Source organism: Erinaceus europaeus, chromosome 15, assembly GCF_950295315.1.
Source record: "Erinaceus europaeus chromosome 15, mEriEur2.1, whole genome shotgun sequence".
NCBI classification, from domain to species: Eukaryota; Metazoa; Chordata; class Mammalia; order Eulipotyphla; family Erinaceidae; genus Erinaceus; species Erinaceus europaeus.
This window is the reverse complement of record NC_080176.1, coordinates 65625692-65651772: the sequence shown is the minus strand read 5'-3', so window position 1 is coordinate 65651772 and position 26081 is coordinate 65625692. Positions and strand designations below refer to the sequence as shown.

General features: G+C 43.0%; 1 protein-coding gene and 1 pseudogene across 3 annotated transcripts; both read right to left on the bottom strand.

Moving 5' to 3' along the window:
- On the bottom strand, nt 1-23149 carry ELAC1 (elaC ribonuclease Z 1). 3 transcript variants are annotated; one of them, XM_060173893.1, is made up of 5 exons: nt 22954-23149; nt 21383-21751; nt 10840-11004; nt 3750-4184; nt 1-969 (listed from the first exon to the last, which is right to left on the bottom strand). In XM_060173893.1, the coding sequence occupies exons 3-5, from the start codon at nt 10994-10996 to the stop codon at nt 503-505; spliced, it is 1059 nt and encodes a 352-aa protein (XP_060029876.1). In that variant the 5' UTR covers nt 10997-11004; nt 21383-21751; nt 22954-23149; the 3' UTR covers nt 1-502. The 3 variants fall into 3 exon arrangements, with proteins under 3 accessions (XP_060029876.1, XP_060029874.1, XP_060029875.1); XM_060173891.1 differs by having other exon boundaries at nt 3717-4184; nt 22954-23146; XM_060173892.1 differs by lacking the exon at nt 21383-21751 and having other exon boundaries at nt 3717-4184; nt 10840-11005; nt 22956-23146.
- Nucleotides 23150-25025: 1876 nt separating this feature from the next.
- LOC103107176 (vesicle transport protein SFT2A-like) lies at nt 25026-25481 on the bottom strand (annotated as a pseudogene).
- Nucleotides 25482-26081: the final 600 nt, after the last annotated feature.

Genomic DNA, 26081 nt, shown 5'->3' with positions numbered 1-26081 from the left:
TTCCAGCAAAAACTCTGAAGTTTAATATGCCAGCTTTAACCCTGCATGTCTCATGTCTCATTACATTTTTCTCTATCCTGTTAATAACATGAACAGATTCAACACAAACTGCCAAAATGCCATTTTTAGCCAAGAGGACTGAAAGCCTTGTGTACTTTGCCAAAAACAGCAATAAAGCTGGGCAGAAGCTAAGTCCAGAATTACAAGGAGTATTGGTGTATATTCGAGGCAGCAGCCACAAAACAAAAAGCTTATCTGATTAAGCTATCATTTTGTCAAATTTGAACTTTAAGAAGAATGCTGTTGGCTTTTAATTTCTTTTTTAAGTCATTTATTATCAAAAACCTGGCTCCCTCTTGCTGCCGAGTGAGTTTAATAATGCAGCTCCATCCTTTCTAGGATTATTAGGACCCAAATAATTTTAGACCAAAAACAATAACAACAACAAATGGGACCGTTGGTTCAAAGACATATTCACAGTATGCTTTCAGGAACACTGGATTCATTTCTTAATTGGAATGCCAATCACCAGAAAGTCTTCTGCTAGAGTCACTTCTTGGAGATCTAACACCGATTCAGCTTGCTTTTTTAGTTCTACAATCCCATCTGTTTCTCCTTCTCTGGCCAATGCAACTGGTTTGTACCTCTGACTGAAGTGAGTCAGAACCAGCCTCTTGGCTTGGCACAGCTTTGCAAATTCGGCTGCCATCTGTGGTGTGCTGTGTCCGTGCTCCTTTGCTTTGTCCATCTGGGTGTCATCCAGGGTTGCTTCATGGATCAATAGGTCTGCTTCAAAGCACAGCTTCACTGCTCCATCACCCACAATCCCAGAACAGTCCCCCAAAATGCAGATTTTCCTTCCAACGATAGGCTTTTTCAAGACATCTTGGGGAGAAATTGTAACTCCATTTTCCAGAACAACAGAGATGCCATTTTTCAGCTTCCCATAAGCAGGACCGGGTGGCACACCTAATGATGAAGGCAGATGACATCACATCACAGGATTGGAATTCAAGGCTTTTTAAGAGAGTCTGTTTTAATAGCACAGCAAATAGAAAAGGAATCCAATGCTCTTCATTGTTGTTGTAAAAATTTTACTACTTGTGGAAAGCTGGAATAGTTATACATTTTTTAAAGTCCAGTGATGGCTATTGATATTAGCAATGCGTTAATACTTAAAACATTTCTCAAGCATAGGTGTCAGACGAGTTTTAAACTCTTAAATCTGAGACTCTATTATTGTAGTCAAGAGAATAGTTTCAAACAGCTTGGCAAGTGGTGCAGTGAACTAAGCACTGGACTCTAAAGCATGAGGTTCTGAGTTCAATCACCAGCCATCACATGTGCCAGAGTGATACTGTGGTTCTCTCGTGTCTTTTCTTATTTTTTATTATCTTTTATTTATTTATTGGATAGACAGTCAGAAATCGAGAGGGAGAAGGGAGATAAGAAGAGAGATAGAGAGACACCTGCAACACTGTTTCACTATTCGCAAAGCTTTCTCCCTGCAGGTGGGGACCAGGGGCTCGAACCTGGGTCCTTGTGGACTGTAACATGTGCGCTTAACCAGGCACCACCACCTGGACCCTGTTCTCTCTTTTTCTTTCATAAATAAATGAATAATATATTCTTTAAAATATTTATTTATTCCCCTTTGTTGCCCTTGTTTTATTGTTGTAATTATTATTGTTGCTATTGATGTCCTCATTGTTGGATAGGACAGAGAGAAATGGAGAGAAGAGGGGAAGACAGAGGGGGAGAAAAGATAGACACCTGCAGATCTGCTTCACTAATTGTGAAGCGACTACCCTGCAGGTGAGGAACCAGGGGCTCGAACCGGGATCCTTAAGCCGGTCCTTGCACTTTGCACCACCTGCACTTAACCTGCTGCGCTACAGCCTGAATCCCTAAATATTTTTTAAGAGAGAGAGGATAGTCTCAATACCCTGTCGTGCATGAGAACAATAAATTGATCCTTAAAGAGTTCATGTAAGGCAGGCCGGGCGGGGGCACACCTGGTTAAGCACACACAGTCCTAAGCCTAAGGACCAGCACAAGGATCCCAATTAAAGCCCCTAGCTCCCTACCTGCAGGGGGGACGTCTTACAACTGGTAAAGCAGGTCTGCAGGTGTTTATCTTTCTCTTTATCTTCCCCACCCCTCTCAATTTCTCTCTGTCCTAGCCAATAAAATGGAAAATTGGCCACCAGTAGCCACTAGATTTGGATTCCTAGTGCAAATACTAAGCCCCAGCAATAACCACGGAGGCAAAAAAGAAAAAGTTCATTTAAGTAGTGACAAGGTACCTATCAACTGATCAATAAAAAAATTGCTAGAGCAGATTATTTGATCACAAGATCAAAAAGAATCTCAAATGATCATAATCAATCTCCTTTCAGATAGGGGCAACTCCATACTTACCAAACTGAGGTTATATCTCCCACTAGTCTACAATACCTGATTCCCACTCTGGAGACTACTTATAAATGTGTGGTCACTAATCCCAACGGAGATTGGGCTTATAGTTTCCAAATATAATTATATTAGCACAGATTTTTAGATAATAAAAACACCTCTGGTTTAAGTCAGTCTTCCTCATTATTTAGTCAGAAGTTTGTTTTTGTTTTTTTAAGTTGGAGAGAGAGAGAGAGAGGTTATTCCAGAAATGAAATAAACACACAAAATACATCACCATTTTTTTTTATAAGTTCTGCCATGGTCATGCCAAGAAAGGTGGTGATACTGCAGGTGTAATGGGCCTGGGCACTGCTCTGAGGGGAGTTGAAAGGCCCCCTCATGCACTGTGGCCTGCTGAAGGAGGCACAGAGTCTCAGGTGGGTGCCAACCCCTTCTTTGTGCACTTGTTTTCAAGGGTGATGTGCCCAAGTTCACAAATGGTTGAAGTGCAGTGTTCTAAGCACCAAACTAACTTAACTGAGACTGAAGGTATAGGCAAGGCCAAGAGAGAAGGAAAGCCTTGACAGTAGTTGGTTGGCCTATGGCAAAATTCTCAGGTCAAAGATGTCAATGAAAACATGTTTCAGGGAGTTGGGCGGTAGCACAGGGGGTTAAGTGCAGATGGCACAAAATATAAGGACCAGCGTAAGGATCCCGGTTCGAGCCCCTGGCTCCCCACCTGCAGGAGAGTCGTTTCACAAGCAGCAAAGCAGGCCTGCAAGTTTCTTTCTTTCCCCCTCTCTGTCTCCCCATCTCTCTCGATTTCTCTGTCCCATCCAACAACATCAATGGCAATAATAATATTAATAACAACAATAACAAGGGCAACAAAAAATGGGGGGAAATGCCCTCCAGGAGCAGTGGATTCATGGTGCAGGCACCAAGCCCCAGCAACAACCCTGAAGGCAAAAAAAAAAAATGTTTCAAAAGGGAGACATTAAAACAATAAACCTGGACCTAAGACAATACCACCCTGTCAATTGCAGTAGTATGAACTAAGAATGTGCAGGCACTCGCAGAAAGGATTTAATCATATACTTGGATTTTGCTCTGAATAGTGTCACTTGGTCCTAAGAATTTTCTGTGCGTAGCAATTTGGACAAAGAAAGCAAAGAAAATGGGGAAAAAATGTGTTTTAGGCTTGTCATTTTTAAGTTTAGGTAAGGAAGGTTGCTGTGACATTTCTAACTGCTTCCACTAACAGCAGCTAGATTGATGAGAATGGGGAAGAAAAACAAACAAACAAAAAAACCACTTACCAAGATCTTTCAGTTTCTGTGCATTGAGTTTACCTGGGCGTTTCTTTTCCACGACTGAGAACCCAAAGGAGGGAATTCGGTGAAAGAGGCGAAACGCTTTTACCACAAACTGTTCATCATCAACCAAAAGGTAAGAGTTTTCTTCTGAGTCTAACAGGATAGTTCTTCCTTGCTCCTCGTTGGGAGAGTTGTCAACTCGATTGGTGTTAACAGATTCTTTCATTTCTTCTGGTGGACACTGGTCCTCTGTAGGCACCAGTTCGTGGACCACATAAGGGAAGACCAATTCCGTGTGGGAGAGCTCCATGGTTCTCCAGATAAAGTCCCGAAGTCCTGCGGGGCCATAGATTTCAATAGGCTGTTTGGTGACTGTGGAGCCACTCTGCAAGCTGATTGTGCAGAGGAGGCCAGGAAGGCCAAAGAAATGGTCTCCATGCAGATGTGTGATAAAGATCTTGGTAATTCTCCCTTCAGAAGGGGGCAGAGAGAAAAAAATTGGAAACTTTTCAGAAACAAATCCAGAGTTGAAATATGTACAATGATTTACACAGAAAGCAGCAAAATGAGTTTAGTAATTCTAGTTATTACTATAAGCTTGTTTCTTTACCTATTTTGTTTATTTATTTATTAATTATTTTTTTATATTTATTTTATTTATTTATTCCCTTTTGTTGCCCTTGTTTTTTTTTATTGTTGTAGTTATTATTGTTGTTGTCGTTGTTGGATAGGACAGAGAGAAATGGAGAGAGGAGGGGAAGACAGAGAGGAGGAGAGAAAGACACCTGCAGACCTGCTTCACCACCTGTGAAGCGACTCCCCTGCAGGTGGGGAGCCGGGGTTCGAACCGGGATCCTTATGCCGGTCCTTGTGCTTTGCGCCACCTGCGCTTAACCCGCTGCGCTACAAAGAAATGAGACCATTTCTTTGGCCTTCCTGGCCTCCTCTGCACAATCAGCTTGCAGAGTGGCTCCACAGTCACCAAACAGCCTATTGAAATCTATGGCCCCGCAGGACTTCGGGACTTTATCTGGAGAACCATGGAGCTCACCCACACGGAATTGGTCTTCCCTTACGTGGTCCACGAACTGGTGCCTACAGGCTGTAGCGCAGCGGGTTTACCTATTTTGATATGATTCCACAAGCAAAACAGATAGGTTTTCTTTTACTAGGTGGCTTTAATAAAGCATCCTCAAAGTACATAATATCGCAGATTTAAAAGTATTTTTCTATGTGTCTTTAAAAAAATTAAAAGGGGGAGTCGGTCTGTAGCGCAGCTGGCCAGGCTTCCCTGGATTGAAGACTCCACCAATGTGTCCTGGAGCTCAGCTTCCCCAGAGACACACCCTACTAGGGAAAGAGAGAGGCAGACTGGGAGTATGGACCGACCAGTCAACGCCCATGTTCAGCGGGGAAGCAATTACAGAAGCCAGACCTTCTACCTTCTGCAATCCTCAATGACCCTGGGTCCATGCTCCCAGAGAGATGGAGAATGGGAAAGCTATTGGGGGAGGGGGTGGGTTGTGGAGATTGGGTAGTGGGAATTGTGTGGAGTTGTGCCCCTCCTACCCTATGGTTTTGTTGATTAATCCTTTCTTAAATAAAAAATAAATAAATAATAAAAAAATTAAAAAATAAAAAGGAAGTGTACCAAAATAATTCACTTCAGTAACTATAACAGAATATCCCTCCAGTCAAAAACATCAAGCACTTACACTGCCCCCTATCATCTCCTCTGATAATAGCAAATATGTGCTTCAGGAAAAAAAAAATCCTTGGCTCCTGATGACTCAATCCAAAACTGCCTTTTAAGGGCTTGCTATACTGGATAAAGAACTAACTAACCAAAACAGAGCTTGCTTGTTCGGGTGAAATCGAGGAGGGAGAAGAAAAAAGAAAGAAAGTGAGTGGCAGAAGAGAAGGGAAAAAACTGAGAGGGAAGGAGGTGGAAATCAGGGACCAGGGTACAGAGCAAAGGGCCAGAGCTCCATGGCTCAACCCGTTTTTAAGTTTCAATCTGAACTGAGCAGCATTTTCAGTGCATTTCAGTTTAGGCTGTAACTTGATCTGGCTGATGGTAAACTGAATCTACTCCTGGTTTGTGGCAGGGTGCCACATCAGCATTTTCTTCAGCTGCACCACAAGGTGTTTTATAAACTACGACACTAGTCTAACAGAGGCTTCTCTCCTTTCTCTTGGCCTACCTAGTTCAAAGATTTGACACCACAAAGTAACAGAAATAGTTTACGGATGCCATAAAGAAGAAGAGTAGTATATTATGATATGAGTTCATTGTGAACATCCAGGTCAGAGTGTTCTCCAGGTGAGTCTCCCGAGTCCCTTCCCCAAACTCAAGTCCCTAAGTCAGAGAATAGCAGATTGGGGGCAAAGGTCAATTTCAGACATTGAGCATTTCCAAGCATTTCCCAGATGTACTCTAGAAGTTTCTTCAGTATACCTGCCCTCTCTTTTTATTCCTTGTCTCTCTCTCTCTCTCTCTTTTTTTTTTTTTTAATTTCTAGAACACACAGCTGGGGAAATGGCTCTGCAGGTATAGCACAGGATCTGTATGTATGGGGTCCCAGGTTCAATTCCTGGTGTTGCTTATACAAAGCAGTGCTGTGCTTCTCTCTCTCTGTCATAAAATAAATACAGCTTTAATAATTTTTTTTCTAGAATCATTTCCTTATTCTTCTTCCTTTCTAGATTCTCATAGCACCTCTAAAAGTGGCCTGAGGCCTCTCCAGACAAAAGGACGAACAAGCTATAGAACCCAGCTGGCACAGGGACCTCAAAACTGCTAAGTCAAATGTTCTGATCTTTCTCCCTCTCTACTGCAAAAGAAAGCCAAGGTTGGATACCCAAACAATCTAAATTCATAGTAAGTGAAAGAAGTCAAGTAAATAAAAAGTGCTTCCCACAGTTATCACAGAAGACAAACATTTCACTTTTCCAGAAACGTGATTTGAGAGGGGAAGGGAATGGCACCCACATGATCAAAGGCAAGAGGGAGTTTTCAGATGAAGGAAGGAAAATGCCTGCACTCCTTTCACGTAAGAATGAGGAAGTTGGGGCCAGGTGGTGGCGCACCTGGTTAAGCGCACATGTTGTAGTGCACATGGACCCGGGTTCGAGCCCCCGGTTCCCACCTGCAGATGGAAAGCTTTGCAAGTGGTGAAGAAGGGCTGCAGGTGTCTCTCTGTCTGTCTCCCTCTCTATCTCCCCTACCCTCTCGATTTCTGACTGTCTCTATCCAATAAATAAAGATAATAAAAAAAATTTAAAAAAAAGAATGAGGAAGTTGCCGGGGAATATGTCATATACAGAGGAGTGGAATACTAAACATAATACTAAATCTTATATTTACTGTCATAGGAAAAAGACTACAACATACCACTCACATGTAGTGTTCAGTTGGGGGAAAGTAAGTACACACCAGGTAGTGGTTCTATGTATGCTAGACACAAATCATTATCATATATGCAAGGACAGAAAGTCTACATATGTGGGGATATTTAGGTTTTTTAAAAATATTTATTCCTTTTTTGTTGCTCTTGTTGTAGTTATTATTGTTGTTGATGCTGTTGTTGTTGGATAGGACAGAGAGAAATGGAGAGAGGAGGGGAAGACAGAGAGGGGGAGAGAAAGATAGACACCTGCAGACCTCCTTCACCACCTGTGAAGGGACTCCCTGCAGGTGGGGAGCCAGGGGCTCAAACCGGGATCCTTACACTGGTCCTTGCGCTTTGCGCCACGTGCGCTTAACCTACTGTGCTACTACTGGACTCCCTATTTAGGCTATTCTTATTTACACTTTTCTGCTGCTTGAACCTTTATAACAAGTAGGTATATTTTTTAAAAGATTTATTTATTTATTTTCCCTTTTGTTGCCCTTGTTTTTTTCTTTTTTTAATATTTATTTATTCACTTTTGTTGCCCTTGTTGTTTTATTGTTGTAGTTATTATTGTTGTTGTTATTCATGTCATAGTTATCGGATAGGACAGAGAAATGGAGAGGGGAGGGGAAGCCAGCAAGGGGGAGAGCAAGACAGACACCTGCAGACCTGCTTCACTGCTTGCGAATCGACTCCCTTGCAGGTGGGGATCTAGGGGCTCAAACCGGGATCCTTAAGCCAGTCCTTATGCTTTGCACCAAGATTTATTTTTATGAGAGACAGACATCAGAGCAGTTCTCCATTCAGGCATATGAGACACCAGAGTTTGAACTAGGGACTCACACATGCAAGTTCTGTGCTCTGCCTGCTGAAACATCTCCCTACCTGCATATCACCATTAAAATTTTTTTCTTATTATCTTTATTTATTTATTGGATAGAGACAGCCAGAAATCAAGAGGGAAGGGGGTGGCAGGGAGAGAGTCAGAGAGACACCTGTAGCACTGCTTCATCACTTGAAAAGCTTTCCCCCTGCAGGTGGGGACTAGGGGCTTGAACCCAGGTCCTTGTGCATTGTAACATGTGCGCTCAACCAGGTGTGCATATCATTTATTTCAAATATTTATCTATTTATTTATTCCCTTTTGTTGCCCTTATTGTTTTATTGTTGTAGTTATTATTTCTATTGATGTCGTTATTGTTGGAAAGGACAGAGAAATGGAGTGAGGAGGGGAAGACAGAGAAGGGGAGAGAAAGATAAGACACCTGCAGACCTGCTTCACCACCTGTGAAGCGACTCCTGTGTAGGTGGGGAACCGAGGCTCAAACCTGGAACCTTAAGCCCGTCCTTGTACTTTGCGCCAGGACCACTGTACTACCACCCAACTCCCGCATATCATTTTTTTAACCATACTTTTGAAATCATTTCTGAGAGCAGGAAAAACAGAACTTAAGTTCACATATTGGAATCAGGAAAAGAGGCTGGGGAAGCGACTTAGTGGGTAGTGAGCATGCCTCCCAAGCCTGGGGTTTGGGGCTGGACCCCTTGAAAAATCAAACACAGAGACAAATAAGACTCCATGAATGGTATAGATATTCTAGTGTCTCTCACCCTCTCCCATGAAAATATAATAAATAAAATTATGATTACACAAGGTAAAGCTGTACTTATTAATGAGATGACTACATATAAAGGCTATTGAAAGAAATATGTCAAGATAAATAGATAGTATTTTCTTATGAAATTCATGAAATATTATTACTCCAGGAGGCAGTAAAAACTGAAAGGGCTTCAATAAGTCAAACGATGGATCCATGTTGAGTTACTGAGAGAAATCAAGACATGCTAAAGGAACTGCAGCCAGCTTGGGCCTGGAGGCTTTGAAAAGCTGATGTTTCATAGACAACGTTCTGAACTACTGTCTCACCTTCCCCTCTCAGGCTAGGGCACTGGTAAAACCAGTAAAAATGTAATAAAGATTCCCTTAGGCTGTATTTTATTTTGATTTCAATTATTATTATTTTTTGGCCAGGTTTAGTTTACTTTTATAATGTCAAAAATTACTATTGACATTTTTTACAGAGTTTTGCAACAAATTAAAAATATGTGAAAGCTATAAAATATAAAAGACTAGAGAAATGTATTGTGGCAGACAGACTTATAGTGATGTCTCACTGGGATACACACACATACACACACACTCTCTCTCTCTCTCCCTCTCTCCTCAAAACTACACTTACTGGAGTACAAGGGGGGAGAGGGAGAGGGAGGAGGATGAGAGGGAGAGGGAGAGGGAGAAGGGGGAGAGAGGGAGAGCGCCACAGCAGTGTACTACCTCCTGAGTAGTTTCCCCTGCAGGCACTCCCATGTGGCAGCCCAGGGGCTTGAACCTGGGCTCTGACACATCACAATGTGTGCACTCCACCAGATGAATCCCTTGCTGGGCCCTTGGATTGAGTTTTGTTCCATATTTACTTAGTAGTTTTATATTTAGTGAAGAAAACATATGAACTAAAAAAATCAGTAATTTGTTTGGGCAAGAGAAACTCAAAGAGAAAATGAAAAAGAATTGTTTTTACTGAAGAAATACACTGAAGACAGTGTTCCCATCCCCACACTAATGAAACATGGATGGAGACTGGCCCTTGGTAGTGTCCATGGTGTTGTACACTCTCAAGGCTGTGGAATTATACCCCCAAAACATGCAGTCCTGTAAACCAACATTACCTCAATGACAAGAAGAAAGGTGCTGATCGAATATAATGACAACATTTTTAATTTTTATTTATTATTATTATTATTATTGTTATTATTGCCATCAGGTTTATCACTGAGGCTCAATGCCTGCATGATGAGTCTACTGCTTCTGGTGTTCATTTTCCTTTATTATTTCTTTTCTTTTTTTTTTAATTGATAGGACAGATAGAAATTGAGAAGGGGGGAGTTGGGCGGTAGCACAGTGGGTTAAGCGCACGTGGCGCCAAGCGCAAGGACCGGCATCAGTATCCTGGTTCGAGCCCCCAGCTTCCCACCTGCAGGGGAGTTGCATCACAGGCGGTGAAGCAGGTCTGCAGGTATCTGTCTTTCTCTCTCCCCCTCTGTCTCCCCCTCCTCTCTCCATTTCTCTCTGTCCTATCCAACAATGACATCAATAATAATTACAACAATAAAACAACAAGGGCAACAAAAGGGAATAAATCAATAAATAAATGAAAAAAACTCATAAAAAAAAGAAATTGAGAAGGGAAGGGGAAATAGGCGCACACACACACACACACACACACACACACACATACACACACACACACACACACACACACACAGAGAAAGAGAGAGACCTTCAGACCTGCTTTGTCACTCATTAAGCTTCCTCTGGCAAGTGGGAAGTATGGTCCCAAACCCTCATGCATGGTAATATGTGCTCAACTGGGTACACCACCACCCAGCCCCCTGAAATACTGTTTTATACCCAGAGAATAGATGACAGACCCTAATTAACAAACTACAAGTAATAAACTATGGTTTAACAGCAAGACAAGAGCTTTCAAGCCACTCCAGAGTGGAATTGGGGAGCGAACAGGCAAGTAGGGAAGCTGCTGCTAAGCCTGGGGTCTGAGGCAAGAGCCTGCTCAGCAAATCTGAAAGGCTGTTGCTGAGCAAAGACCCAGCAGAGCCGAGAAATCAAGCAGAGCAATAGACAATCTTCATCAGGTAGCTGGATCCAAACTAACCTGCTTTAAGCTGACTTTTCATAAGCTGCGTCTGAGTTCCCTCCCCACAGTCAAAGAGCCAGCATTCACCCTCACATCGAAAGACCAGAGCAGAGGCTCCCCGGGTTGGGGATGGGTATGCCGCGCCAGTTCCCAGAAATGTCACATCCATCGACATCTTCCACCCTGCAATGGAAAGATCACCAGGGATTACTACACATCCAAATCATGTAAACAGATTCCAATGGAATTTGCTGCTACTATCTTTTGGTTATTTAGCCTGAATCCTATTCTAGTCTGAATCCTTATTCCCTGAGTTTCCCAAACAAATCCTAAGTAAGATTTTCATAACCTTCTTTTAAAGATGGAGACAGGGAGACAGAATGGTAGACAGTGGAAGAGACTACAATGAATCGACCTTCAGTGTTGTGGGGGTTCAGCTTGAACCTAGTCCTACACATGGCAAAGCAGTCCACTATTCAAGTAAGCTATTTCACTGGCCCAAAATTCAATAATTCTTAGTCAGTAAAAACCACAGGTTGCCAAGCCTTGTGTGATTACTCACATACACAAAAACATACAATAAAAAAACAAAAGCAAACTCAATCAATTAAAAACTGTAATCAAGGGAGTCGGGCTATAGCGCAGCGGGTTAAGCGCAGGTGGCGCAAAGCACAAGGACCGGCATAAGGATCCCGGTTCGAACCCCGGCTCCCCACCTGCAGGGGAGTCGCTTCACAGGCAGTGAAGCAGGTCTGCAGGTGTCTATCTTTCTCTCCTCCTCTCTGTCTTCCCCTCCTTTCTCCATTTCTCTCTGATCTATCCAACAACAACAACAATAATAACTACAACAATAAAACAACAAGGGCAACAGAAGGGAATAAATAAAATAAAATAAAAAACTTTGCTAAACATTAAAAAAAACTGTAATCAAACCCTAATGACAGTTATGGGGCCAGCTGGTGGCGCACCTGGTTAAGCACACACATTACAGTACTCAAGGACCCGGGTTCAAGCCCCTGGTCCCCACCTGCAGGGGGAAAGAAAGCTTCACAAGTGGTGAAGCAGGGTTGCAGGTGTCTCTCTGTCTCTCTCTATCCCCCCTCAATTTCTCTCTGTCTCTATCCAATAATAAATACATAAAAGATTCTTAAAAACCCTAATGACAGGAATTTCTGGACAAAGCAAAATTTGGGAGACAGTGAAAAGGTGGCTGGTTTCCAGTGGCTTAGGAGTGAGGGAGGCAAGCAATGAGTAAGCTTCACTTGGGACTGTAAAACCATTCTGTATGGCACAGTGAAAAAAAGATACATGTCATTATATATAGAAAGGTAGAATGGGGGGTGTACCTGGTAGAGCACACATGTTACAGTGCACAAAGACCCAGGTTCTATTCCCCAGTACACACCTGCAGGGGGAGAGCTTCATGAGTGGAAAAGCAGAGCTGCAGGTCTCTCTCTTTCCCTCCCACTCTCTATTTCCCTCTCACTCTCTATTTCCCTCTCTCCTCTCTATTACTCTGCCCCTACCCAGAAAATGAAAAAAAAAATGCATAGAATATACAATACCACAAGTGAATGGGCCCAAATGTCTTAGTTAATAAGTATATATCAATATTTACTCACCGACAGTAATAGCTATATCACACCGGTACAAGAAATTAGTAATAGGGAAATCCAGTGGGTGGAGGTGGGGAAGGACTCATTGTACTTTCTGTTCATTCATTAAAAATTTATCTTATGGAACCTGAATAACTCTAGTTGAGGTACTGGACAAGAAGTGGGACTTAATTATGCTACGTGATAAATCTCTGGTATCTACTGTGATCAGCCTTTTCGCTGACTGATCATAAATAATAGCAATGCTTTACACTACTCTGCAGTAATGTGGATACATTTATATTAGCGCTGAGGGAATGCCTCACTCTCCGGAAGGACAGTGTTCATGGCTATTTCGGATTTGGGTTTCTGCTATTAGGTCATCAGCAATAATCGATAGATTTCTGCCAACACTTGACATCTCTTTTTCCTTTCATTCTTTCTGGCCACAAGCCTTTCTGTGGTGTTTGACATCATCAGATACAACAACTGAAAATAAACCCAAACTAACATATTACTGGATTATATATTGTCCACATTGATAGAAGGGAAAATAGCAAACAAATAATTTTAAGAACTACTAAGAAAAGAAAATTTGGGTAGGAGTAGACAGTATGATAGTTATACAAACAGACTAATATCTGAGGCTCTGAAGTCCCAGGTTCAATCCCCACACCACCATAGCCAGAGTTGATAAGTGCTTTGGCAAACAAAACAAAAACAAAAAACAAAAAAACCTCTGGCTGCCCCTTGCAGTTCTACTTTATGCCCACCATAATCCAGAGCTAAGCAGTGCTCCATAATGACCCTGGGTCCATACTCCCTGAGGGTTAAAGTATAGGAAAGCTATCAGAGGAGGGGATGGGATATGGAGGTTTTGTGGTAGGGATTGTGTGGAGTTGTCCCCCTCTTATCCTATGGTTTTTGTCAGTGTTTCCTTTTTATAAACATTTTAAAAGAGAGAGAGAAAATTTGACAGGCAACTGAATATTTAAAATTATCTGTAATTTTTTCACCCTTAGAAATGGATAGAAACAGAAAATAAATCTTCACTCACTTTACAAAATGACTAGAAATAAAGTGAACACGAAAGGAGTTGGGCGGTAGCACAGCGGGTTATGAGCATGTTGCATGAAGCGCAAGGACCAGTATAAGGATCCTGGTTTGAGCCCCCGGCTCTCCACAGGCGGTGAAGCAGGTCTGCAGGTGTCTATCTTTCTCTCCCTCTCTCTGTCTTCCCCTCCTCTCTCCATTTCTCTCTGTCCTATCTAACAATGATGACATCAATAACAACAATAATAACTACAACAATAAAAAAACTAGGGCAACAAAGGGAAAATAACTAAATAAATATAAAAAAAGATTATATTAAAAAAATGAACAAGAAAGGAAAAGCCCCTAAAAGGTCCAAACAAATGGAGACAGAAATTATGTTTCAGGGCTTGGCAGGCCACACCTGGTAGAGTGCACATATTACCACATGCAAGAAGCCAGGTTCAAGCCCCTAGTCCCTGCCTGCAAGGGAGGAAACCTCACATGAAGCAGTGCTACATTTGTGTCTCTCTAGCTACTATTTCCCTCTCAGTTTCTCTCTGTCTTAGCAAATAAACAAAGAAAGCAAATGGCTGACAGGAGCAGTGGATTGATTCTGTAGGCATTGGGCCCCAGCAATAATCTGCTGGCAAAAAAAATAATAAAAATAAAAATAATTTTAAAAATCATGTTTCATAATAGTAACTGTTTGCACTGTAAGATAAATGGCCAACATCCCTAAGGCAAAGTTAATATTGCAGAAATGTTAATATTTTTATAATTAGCATAGATGCATTTAATGGAACAACAATAACTATAAAAATCTAATTATCAGACTGAAGAAAAAAATGAATGTCTGAGCATGGGCAAGAAAATTACACAGTGAGTAATGATTTGTTTCCATATATTAAAACTTATTACACCAAACAGGTATAATTAAAAGAGAATAATATTGGCACAAAAATACAGGTGAAAGACAAAAGACAGGCCAGAAATAAACCCAGGTATGTATGGGAATCAGTATGTAACATAAGTTACTTTAAAAGTGTTTCCTACCCCAACCCTACCAGGGAAAGATAGAAACAAGCTGGGGGTATGGATTGACCTACCAAAGCCCATGTCCAGCAGAGAAACATTTACAGAAGCCAGACCTCCCACCTTCTGCACCCTGTAAAGAAGTTTGGTCCAGGGGCCCAGTGGTAGTGCACTGGGTTAAGCACACACGGCGTGAAGTGCAAGGGCTGGAGCAAGGATCAGGGTTCAAGCCCCTGGCTCCCCATCTGCGGGGGTTTAAGGGAGGGTGGCCGTTGCTTTGCAAGCCATGAAGCAGGTCTGCAGGTGTCTCTCCCCCTCTCTGTCTTCCCTTTCTCTCAATTTCTTTCTGTCCTATTCAGTAACAGCAGCAGCAATAACAATAACAACAACAATGGGAAAAAGATGGCCTCCAGGAGCAGTGGATTAGTAGTGCAGGCACTCAGCCCCATCGATAACCCTGGAGGCAAAAAAAAAAAAAAATCTGGTGCATATTCCCAGAGGGGGAGAGATGTTATGGGAAGATGACCAGAGGGCTCTGAACTCCAACTCCATCAGGACCCAGAAAGGGAAAAGGAAAGAACAAAGAACGAAGGATATTCAGAATAGGTGTAGGTGGGACTTAGAAAGGAAGAGAAGGCAGGACCACAGGAAAAATGGGCAAATACATATCAACATAGATAGTCATAGAAATAATAGTCAGTCCATATCTGTGACCTTGGGAGAACTCCTGCAGTTTCCAGTGGGGGGAGAGGGGACACAGAGCTGCTGGTGGGAAAGGTGTGGGATTCTACCACTGTAATCTCATAATTTTGTGAACCAATATTAAAGCAATAATAAAAAAGTCTTAACAAAAAATGGTACTTTTTAAAAAATACTCAGAAAGTGACTTCTTTAAAAAAATATATATATTACTTTTTAAAAAAAGTGATACTGTGTCCTTTGGGACAAAATGTGGATAGAACTGGAAGTGATTATGCTTAGTGAAATAAGAGGTGAAAGACATACTATATTATTTCACTGATATGTGGAATCTAGAGAACTAAAATACATGACCCTGAAAAAAGAAAAATCCAGAAACAGTCTCTAAGACCTTGTGAGAACTATGGTGGTTAGCAATGGGAGGGTAAGGGCACAGGATTTTGGTGGTGGCTGTGGTGTGGAATTATATAAACACACACACACACACACACACACAGTATTAGCACTCATTATTCTATCTTTAATCAAAGCTACTTTTTTCCTAACATAGATGGCATATATAGAGGGAGTTGGGTGGGGGTCGGGCAGTAGCTCAGCGGGTTAAGCACATGTGGCACAAAGCACAAGGACCTGCTTAAGGATCCTGGTTCAAGCCCCCAGTCCCCACCTGCAGGGGCGTCACTTCACAGGTGGTGAAGCAGGTCTGCAGGTGTCTCTCTTTCTCTCCCCCTCTCTGTCTTCCCCTCCTCTCTCCATTTCTCTCTGTCCTATCCAACAACGATGACATCAAGAACAACAATAATAACTACAACAATAAAACAATAAGGGCAACAAAAGGTAAAATAAATAAATATTTAAAAAATTTTTTAAAAGAAAGCATATAAAGAATAACAATTGATCATAATAAACTATGTTGTAAAAGAAAAAAATCTGTCTTGTTACAATAACTGTACTAAGAAAATCTGGGCAGTATTTCATTTAAAAAGTGGTTTCTTTACTGAACCACACTGACACATTGGCTATTTTTGTAGAAAAGCAAATGTAGGGAGTTGGGCGGTGGTACACTGGGTTAGATGCCGCACACAGTAGTGCAAGGACCCGTGAAAGGATCTTGGTTAAAGCCCCCAGCTCCCCACCTGCAGAGGTGTCGCTTCAGAAGCGGTGAAGCAGGTCAGCAGGTGTCTTTCTCTCTCCCTATCTTCCCCTCCCCTCTCAACTTCTTTCTGTCCTATCCAAAAATAATAATAAAAAAAAAAAGAACACGGAGCAGTGAATTTGTAGTGCAGGCACCAAATCCCAGCAATAACCTTGGAGAAAAAATAAAATAGAAAAAAAAGCAATATATATGCTAGAAATCTAAATGCAACAGTTCAATAAGATATGTCCCCAAAATTAAAGGAGTCTGGGAGGCAACTCACCCTACTGAAAGTGCATAGAAAGCATATAGCCCTGTGTTCAAAGCCCTGGCTCCACAGGAAAGCATCACACTCAGCACCAGGGTGAGCTCTATGGCTGGTGGCACAGCACTATGGGAAGTCTCTTGTCTGTGTCTCTCTCCCTCTTTCTCTGTAGAAGAACAAGAATAAAAAAGCAGACCTAAGAGTGCTGGCGCGGCACAAGCACAGGCCCCAACACAACACTGACCGAAATGAGAAGATCAAAGGGATAGAAAGTCTAACTGACAAGACTGGAAATCTAGACAATTTTTTAAATTAAAAAGTTATTTAATTATCTCTATTTATTGGATAGAGACAGCCAGAAATCGAGAGGACGGGGGTAACAGAGAGGGAGAGAGGCAGAGAGACACCTGCAGCACTGCTTCACCATTTGCAAAGCTTTCCTCCTGCAGGTGGGGACTGGGGGCTCGAACCCGGGTGCCTGTGCACTGTAACATGTGTGCTCAACCAGGTGCGCCACCACCCAGCCCTAGACAATATATTTTTTAAAAAAGATTTCTTTATTTGAGAAAGAAGAGAAAAGAGAGGGAAAGCCAGAGCACCACTGTGTCACATGCAGTACTTGAAGTCAAATTTAGGATCTCACGCACACAAATCCAGCACCTGAGCCACTACATCACCTCCTGGATCACTAGACATTCTTTTTTTCTTTTTAGATTTTAATTGTTTATTAATAAAAAATGAAGAGAGATCTGTCTCTCACCCTCTCTATCCCTCCCTTCCCTCTTGATTTCTGACTGTCTCTATCCAATAAAGATAATAAAAAAAATTAATTAAAAAAATGAAGAGAGAGAGAGAAAGAACCAGATATCACTCTGGTACATGGGCTGCTGGGGATTGAACTCAGGAGTTCTTGCTTGAGAGTCCAATGCTTTATCCACTAGGCTACCTCCTGGACCACATTTCTTTTATAAAGGCATTTTTACTACATAAAAACTATTATATTTTAAAATACTCAAAGTCAAAGGGTTGAATGTTATGTTCAATGTATGTTAAATGGTGACGAATGGCCTCTAACAACTATTTCATGAAAATGCATTAAAAATAACAGACCTGGGAGTCGGTTAAGCACAGGTGGCATGAAACGCAAGGACTGGTATAAGAATCCAGGTTCGAGCCCTGGCTCTCCACCTGCAGGAGGAGTCGATTCACAGGTGGTGAAGCAGGTCTGCAGGCGTCTTTCTCTCCCCCTCTCTGTTTTCCCCGCCACTCTCCATTTCTCTCTGTCCTATCCAACAATGATGACATTATCATCAACAAAAATAACTACAACAATAAAACAAGGGCAAAAAAAAGGGGGAATAAACAACAACAACAATAATAATAATTTAAAAAAAATAACAGACCTTACCAAAAAAAAACACACATACACACACAACAATGGGGCTTTCAGTGGCAAACCTGGCTGAGTGTACACATTACCATGTGCAAGGACCCAGGTTCAAGCTCCTGAGTCCCCTCCTGCAGGGGAGAAACTTCACAAGTGATGAAGCAGGACTGCCAGGTGTCCCTTCCTCTCTGTTTTTCTAGCACCCTCTCCCCCACACTCTCAATTTCTCCCGATCCTATCACATTAAAAAAAAGGAAAAAAACATCAGAAAGCAAATGCCTGCTGGGATTAGTGGATTCTAAGCAGGGCTGCCAGGTGTCCCTTTTTCTCTCTCTCCTTTTCTTTTGCTTTCTTTCCTTTTTAAATCTTTTATTATTATTTATTTCTCCTTTTGTTGCCCTTGTTGTTTACTGTTGTTGCCCTTGTTGTTTTATTGTTGTAGTTATTATTGTTGCTGTTGATGTCGTCGTTGTTGGATAGGACAGAGAGAAATGGAGAGTGGAAGACAGAAAGGGGGAGAGAAAGATAAGACACCTGCAAACGTGTTTCACCGCTTGTGAAGCAACGCCCCCTGCAGGTGAGGAGTCCCGGCTGGAACCAGGATTCTTCCGTTGTTCCTTGATCTTTGCGCCACAAGCACTTAACCTGCTACAACCCGACCCCCAATCTCTCTCCTTTTCTATCTCCCTCTCCCCTCTCAATTTCTTCCCATCCTATCACATTAAGAAAAGAAAGAAAGAAAGAAAGAAAGAAAGAAAGAAAGAAAGAAAGAAAGAAAGAAAGAAAGAAAGAAAGAAAGAAAGAAAGAAAGAGAGAAAGAATATCAGAAAAAATAGCTGCTGGAGTGGTGGATTCTGTGCAGGCATTGAGTCCCAGTGATCATCCTAGAAACAAAACAAAGTCAGTGGAGGTAGATAGCATAATGGTTATTCAAAGAGACTCTCATGCCTGAGGCTCAAGAGTCCTAGGTTTAATCCCTAGCACCATGAGCCAGAGCTGAGCAGTGCTCTGTTAAAAAAAAAAAAAAAAATCAAAGATACATAAAAAGAAAACAATGGATACATGTAAAATAAATTACAGACAAAATCAAAAGAGGAAAGAAGCATAAGGGCTCAATGTCTATGAAGGGAAAATGCGAATTAAAGGGACACCATTTTCCATACACTGATAATCAATATTAATGCTAGCCAGTATTTGCCAAGACTCAGGAAACTTTCATACCTAGTTTAGATGGAGGCATGAATTGCTATTATATTTAGGAAGAGTAAGTTGGTTGTATATAATAGCAATAGTAATACTGCTATGACACATCTAACCCAGCAGTCCCATGTTTGGGTCTATGTCCTACAGAAGTAAAGGATCTCTGTACAACCATGCTAACTGCAGTATTTTTAAGGTAGATGCAGTATGGGAGTCTACACTCTGAATATATGTCAGTATGGACAAGCTACTCTCAGCTAGTACTCTCAGGTCTGCAACTTTTGTCTTAGAAGGATGACAATGAGAAAGATCACAGATGTTATGGCATGATCTCATTTTCATAACAAGGGCCTAAACTCCTACATTTATATAGAATGGAGAAAGACTGGCTGGACGAACATGCACCAGGCTATTAACATGAGTTATCTCAGGGGTGATTAAAATCATGGTGTTGGTAGAGGGGATTACTAACTTTTAAATATTTTGATTGTAATAAGAAGTATAGCCACTTCTTTTACATTTGCTTAATATTGATGATTATTTTTTAATATTTATTTATTTCCTTTTGTTGCCCTTGTTGTTTTATTGTTGTAGTTATTCTTGTTGTCGTCGTTGTTAGATAGGACAGAGAAATGGAGAGAGGAGGGGAAGACAGAAGAGGAGAGAAAGACACCTGCAGACCTGATTCACCGCCTGTGAAGTGACTCCCCTGCAGGTGGGGAGCGGGGGGTCTTCAACCCGGATCCTTATGCCGGTCCGTGAGCTTTGCGCCACGTGCGCTTAACCCGCTGCGCTACCACCCGACTCCCCAATATTGATGATTATTTTAATGTGTCTAAAGCCAAATAGGCTCATCTAACATCACCTGATCTCCTCTCCATCACTTGTCAGAAGTGCCTTTTTTCCACACACCTCCTCATACATCTTTCTGCCCCATGCACAAGCCCTGAGGTCACTGCTAGTGTCCTTCACGTAGTACTCTACACGGTCCCACCCAAGGCTAAGCTTCCTTGTGATAAGCAAGTAGCTTACTTTGTGAAGAGTATTAAAATTACTGGACTGTAGTTTACAAGAGAGGTGAGAATAAGCGGGATGCAGAAAGAAAAAAACTGAAGAAGGAATACTTGGGTAATTTCTTTGCAGTCCCTAAGAAATAATACATCTGAGGAGTCGGGCAGTAGCGCAGCGGGTTAAGCGCAGGCGGCGCAAAGCAAGGACCCACATAAGGATCCCGGTTCGAGCCCCCGGCTCCCCACCTGCAGGGGAGTCGCTTCACAGGGGGTGAAGCAGGTCTGCAGGTGTCTGTCTTTCTCTTCCCCTCTCTGTCTTTCCCTCCTCTCTCCATTTTGCTCTGTCCTATCTAACAATGACGACATAAGAACAACAATAATAACTAAAAAACAAGGGCAACAAAAGGGGAAAATAAATACAAATATAAAAAATTTGAAAAACAGTGGGGAAAAAAAGAAATAATAGATCTATTCTGGCGGTGCATAAACCTAGAACACTTTAGAATTGCCAGGAGGGCTTTTAGAATATATCAATGATTGGGCTATACCCCAAAACAAACAAGAAATTCTGCAAGTGAGACATGTTTTAGAATAACAGTCATTAAAAAAAAAAACTTCCCTTGTGACTCTAACGTGTAACTGAGTTTGAGAAGCACTTAGCAGCTAATGGAGAACTGTAATGGATGGATCAGGCTCACATGAATTCATGACCTAGCCTTTAAGGGGGGGGGGGGCTGGGCGGTGTCGCAGCAGATTAAGCGCACATGGCGTGAAGCACAAGGAGCAGAGCAGTGTAAGGAACCTGGCTGGAACCCTTGGCTCCCCACCTGCAAGGGGTGTCGCTTCGCAGGTCTGCAGGTGTCTATCTTTCTCTCCCCCTCTTGACTTCTCTCTGTCCTAACAACAATGACAACAACAACAACAGTAATAACAACAATAAATAAGGGCAACAAAAGGGGGGGAAAGCCTCTAGGAGCAGTGGATCTGTAGTGCAGGCACTGAGTCCCAGATAACCCTGGAAGCTAATAAATAAATAAATAAAATAAATAAATAAATAAATAAAAATAGAAAAAGAAAATTTTGTCAGAAATTTCAAACACTAAGATAAAGAAAGTAATATAATGCTCTACCACATACCCAACATGTACATCAACAATCATCAACTCATGGCCAGTTTTGCTTCTCCTATGTCTCTCACCTACCAGCCAAGCACTTGTTAAATATTCATCCAAGAATACTTGGTAAGTGGTATCAGGTACTTCTATCAGGAAGTGCAGGTTGTCTGGCTGTCTTTTTTTCTGATGTTAACAGTCACTAATGCTTATTGCCAGGATCCATTATTTTATTGGGGGTTGCCAAAAGGTGATGTTCTTTCATTTCATCTGCAGTAATCAGCTGGCATCCTTCTGTGATTCCTTAGTGAATTATTTATCCTGCGGTGCAATTTGTACAGAAAGGTCCACTAATCGATCTTAACAACACAAAGAAGGACAACACCTTATTGGAATCCTGATGTGTTGCAATTTGAAGCTCATAGCAGCCCAATGAGATTTGTTTGCCAAAATGTACGGCCTGGATTTGAAATAACAGTTAATTAAAGGAAACCACAGGGATGGAAAAAGCAAAATCCAAAACTGCAGGAAGCGCCACAGGACAAATAAACTGGCATCCCCCGCCCGAATAAAACATCAGAGGGAAAAATTGTGAGGGAGGGGCAAAGAGACTAAAAGAATTTCAAGAAATGTCAACCAGATGTGACATTACCTGTAGATTGTTTGGATCCTGATTTTAACAAATGAAACTGCGAGACAGAGAGAGAGAGGGACACATACACACACACACACTCTGGGAATGTAAACACTGAAAGGATGAAAATATGAAAGGCTTATTAAATTCACAATGGTTTTACTTGGAGGTATTATGTTTTACACACATAAACAGGTATTTCGAGGACGAAATGGTATGTTTCAAACTTGCTATTAAAAATAATCCGGGAGGGGGAGTCATAGATGGAACATGGTTGATCTCAAGTACTCGGGGCCGATTGTATGTCTGGTGTTTCATAATGTTTCAAATACCAGCCAAATACTCAACACCTTCCACTAGGTCGGGAGTCATCAGAAATCGATTGGTGTTGTCAGTGGTGTCCGGTGACACGCATGCTCCGTTCTAGGATCCACAATCCCGAGTGGTGGGTGTTGGCCGGTTTTTCTAGTGGAAAGTGCTGACAGACAGACAGACAGACAGACAGACAGACAGACAGACAGACAGACAGACAGACAGACGCTGTGGCCTCGAGACCGTCACCCGCCTGGGACCAGGTGGCCATTCGGGTGGAGAACCGGGCGGAGGCCGCAGGGCGGTGGGTCACTCACTATCCGGGGCCCGGGGCCTCGCTGGTGGCTCCCCCGAGCGCGCAGACCCCCACAACCCCTCCCCACACACACACAGGGCACCCAGCCGCCACCCGCGTCTCAGATGAGACGGCTGCGAGCAGTGAGCCGCCCGCGTCAAAGGCCGCGTCTCCGGCCACGAGCAGCCCGGGCTCCGCTCCAAGTCGCTGCCAGTCTCCGCGAAGGTGCGGCGGGCGGCGCACGCTCCTGCCTGGGGCTCCCAGCGGCCCGGCCCGCGAGACCGGAGGCGGCGCACCCGCCGGCGCGGCCCGGCCCGGCCCGGCCCGGCCCGGCCCGGCCCGGCCCATACGGCCCTCGAGGGGGAGGCCGCGGTGGTGCAGACCCTGGCCCGCCCCCTGCCGGAGCGTCGGCCCCACTCACCCACTCCCCCAGGCCCGGGGCTGGAGCCGAGGGAGGCGCAGGCTGGCACCGGGACCCTGCCTTCAGCGAGGCGGCGAGGGGCACGGGCGGAAGTGCACCGCCCACTCTGGCCGCCCTGGCCGCTCTAGGAGGCGCTGGAGGTCCGCGCTCGGTGGTGCCCACTGGGGTCTGGGGGCAGGGAGGCGCAGGCCCGACTTGCAAGTGCTCCTCCTGGCATTCCTTCCAGCGCCTCAGTAGTCTGCGTGGGATGGTGGGGATGGCATTTGCTTTAAGGTATATACTTTGCCCTAACTTACATGTGTACATATGCCCTATCTCATGGGCCCTGGTCTGTTATCTAGGTTTTAAGAAGTACACCACCCAAAATGGAATTAAGGAGTCCTATGAGCTAGGAAAGGTCTCACCAGAGTAATGAAGCTGAAGAGTTGACATTCCACGCCTGACGTCTCTGGACATGGTCTGAAGTGAAACATGTCAACGTGGTACTGGTTGCATCGATTAGGTTGGGATCAGCAGATACAGTATCAGTTGGTACGAATTGAGAAAATCATGCAGGAGAGTGAACCCCACCTTATAGGTTCCAGAACTGGGAGAAATATGGATTTTATGGAGAAAGGGGAAGTTTCCTGCTGTCTTAGGGTTTAAGAAGGCAATAGATAGTTATTGCTATAGCCAAATTACTTGGCAATTGGGTTAACTTTAAAAATCCCATTGTTAGGATTTGCTGGATCATACCAGACCTCGCCATAATTTGTGTTCTTTTATACTATTTACATATAGCTGTGTCTTATAAAGTAACGCCACCTGTTGCTTTTGTTCTCCCTGTTCTAAGCTTTTAAATTTAATATTTCAAAGAACAAGTCATTATTATGAATGTATTAACAATCTGAGCCCATTGTTAAAATTCAATCTGATTACCAATTTGAAGTTTTAAGTATTTAGATTGAAGGAACATATACTCATAGACATATACTATGGTCTATGCATCAAAAAGTTTGAGACATTCAATCCATTCCCCCCCTCATATACATTGAATAGTGATTTGTAAGACGATAAGTTAATAGAAGTGTGTATTAACACCATTCCCACCACCAAAGGTTTGTGTCTCCCTCCCCTCCAGTGAAGCTGAACATCTATCCTCACTCTCTACCCAGAGATTTTTACTTTGGTGCCATAGTTCAAACTCAGTCAGATTTTGCTTTTGAGTTTCACTTTCTGTTCTTCTTTTTCAACTTGTTTATGAGTGGGATCATCCCATACTCGTCTTTCTTTCTGACTTCTCTCACTTAACGTAATTCCTTCTAGTTCCATTCAAGATGGGTCAGAGAAGGTGGGTTCATTGTTCTTAACAGCTGTGTGGTATTCCATTGTATATATCATAGGTTTCTCAGCCATTCATCTGTTGTTGGGCACTTGGTTTGCTTCCAGGTTTTAGGTATTACGAATTGTGCTGCTATAAACTTAGATGTATACACATCTTTTTGGTTGGGTGTTATGGAGTCCTTGGGATATATCCCTAGGAGAGGAAATACTGGGTCATATGGGAGGTCTATTTCTAGCTTTGTGAGGGTTCCTTTGTCCCCACCTCTCTAGCATTTGTTGCTGCTGTCATTTTTGATGTATGACATTCTCACAGGGGTGAGGTGGTATCTCAGTGTTTTTTTTTTTTATTTGCATTTCTCTGACAGTGACCTGGAGAAATTTTTCATGTTTGTTAGCCTTTTGGATTTTGTCTATAGTGAATTGTTTGTTCATATCCTCTGCCCATTTTTGGATGAGATCATTTACTTTTTTGTTGCTAAGTTTGGTGAGCTCTTTAGATATTTTGGTTATTATTATTTTTAATATTCGTCAAATGCTGTTTAGGAAAGACTATGAGATGGGCAGGAAATCACTGAGTGGGGCCTGCCCGGCCAGGTCAGAGGGGCAGGCATGGTGACCCTGGGTGGTTAGATCAGCCTGGGCCTTGGGTCTGAGCTGCCGAACATTCCGGAGTGTTCCAGGAGTCGGGAGAGGGAGGACAGGGCCCCCGGGACAGCATCAGCCTTCATGCTGCACACGCCCACCCGACCTCAGCTCATCAGGGAAGAGCAACACTTGATGATGGCATATGGGATGTAGGACAGGCTGTACCAGGTCATGGACAGGAACTGCAGGATGCAGAAGAGCAGGGCCAGCCCCTTCTAGCCCCACCACAGGGCGGCGCACAGGGTCAGCACCAGGCACAGCAGCATGACGACAGTGGTCAACAGCTGAGTGGTCTCGAACATCTTCCTCGGCTGCTTCATGGGCCACATGAGGAGGCAGGTGCTGGCCAGGGCAGCAAGGTTCCCTAAGGTGTAGAACACAGCGAACTGCTTGAAGCTGCCAGGGAGTCACAGCAGCCTGGTGCCGAGGATGGAAAAGATGCCGCTCATAAAGCAGATGACGATGGTGTTGAAGCTGAGGCTGGAGGCATCCAGGATCTACGACATCAGGCCCTGCTCCTTATCGTCCTGGCCGCTCAGGACCTGCTGCAGCTTCTCCATGGCGGTGTATGCCCACTCCCCCCGCCCACCTGCAAACCAGGAAGCACAGGAGTGGCCTAGATATTTTGGTTTTTAGTCTCTTGTCTGAGGTATGTCATGTGAAGATCTCCCATTTTGTGAGGGGTCTCTTTGGGTGATGGTTTCTTCACTTGTGTAGAAGCTTTTCAATTTGATATAGTCCCATTGATTTGTCTTGTAATCCACCCTACAATTGGGCTTGTCTTCCTTGCAATTCAGCTTGTATCATCAAAGCTGTCCTTGAGGTTTAGGTGGAAAAGTGTTCTACCAATGTTTTCCTATAAGTATTTTATAGTTCCAGGTCTAACACCCAGGTCCTTCATCCATTTGGAGTTGACTTTTGTTTCTGGTGAGATAAAGTGGCTCAGTTTCATTCTTCTGTATAGTTTTAACCCAGTTTCTTTAGCTTCAATTATTAAATAGAGCTTCCTCTCTCCATTTAATTATTTGGGCCCCTTTATAAAAAATTAGATGTGCATAGGTGTGGGGTTTTTTTTTTTTTACATTTTTCTCTCAAAATTGTGGTGGCCATTTTCCAAATTGAGTTGGCATAGGTGTTTTCAGTTGCTGCAATCTGCTTTT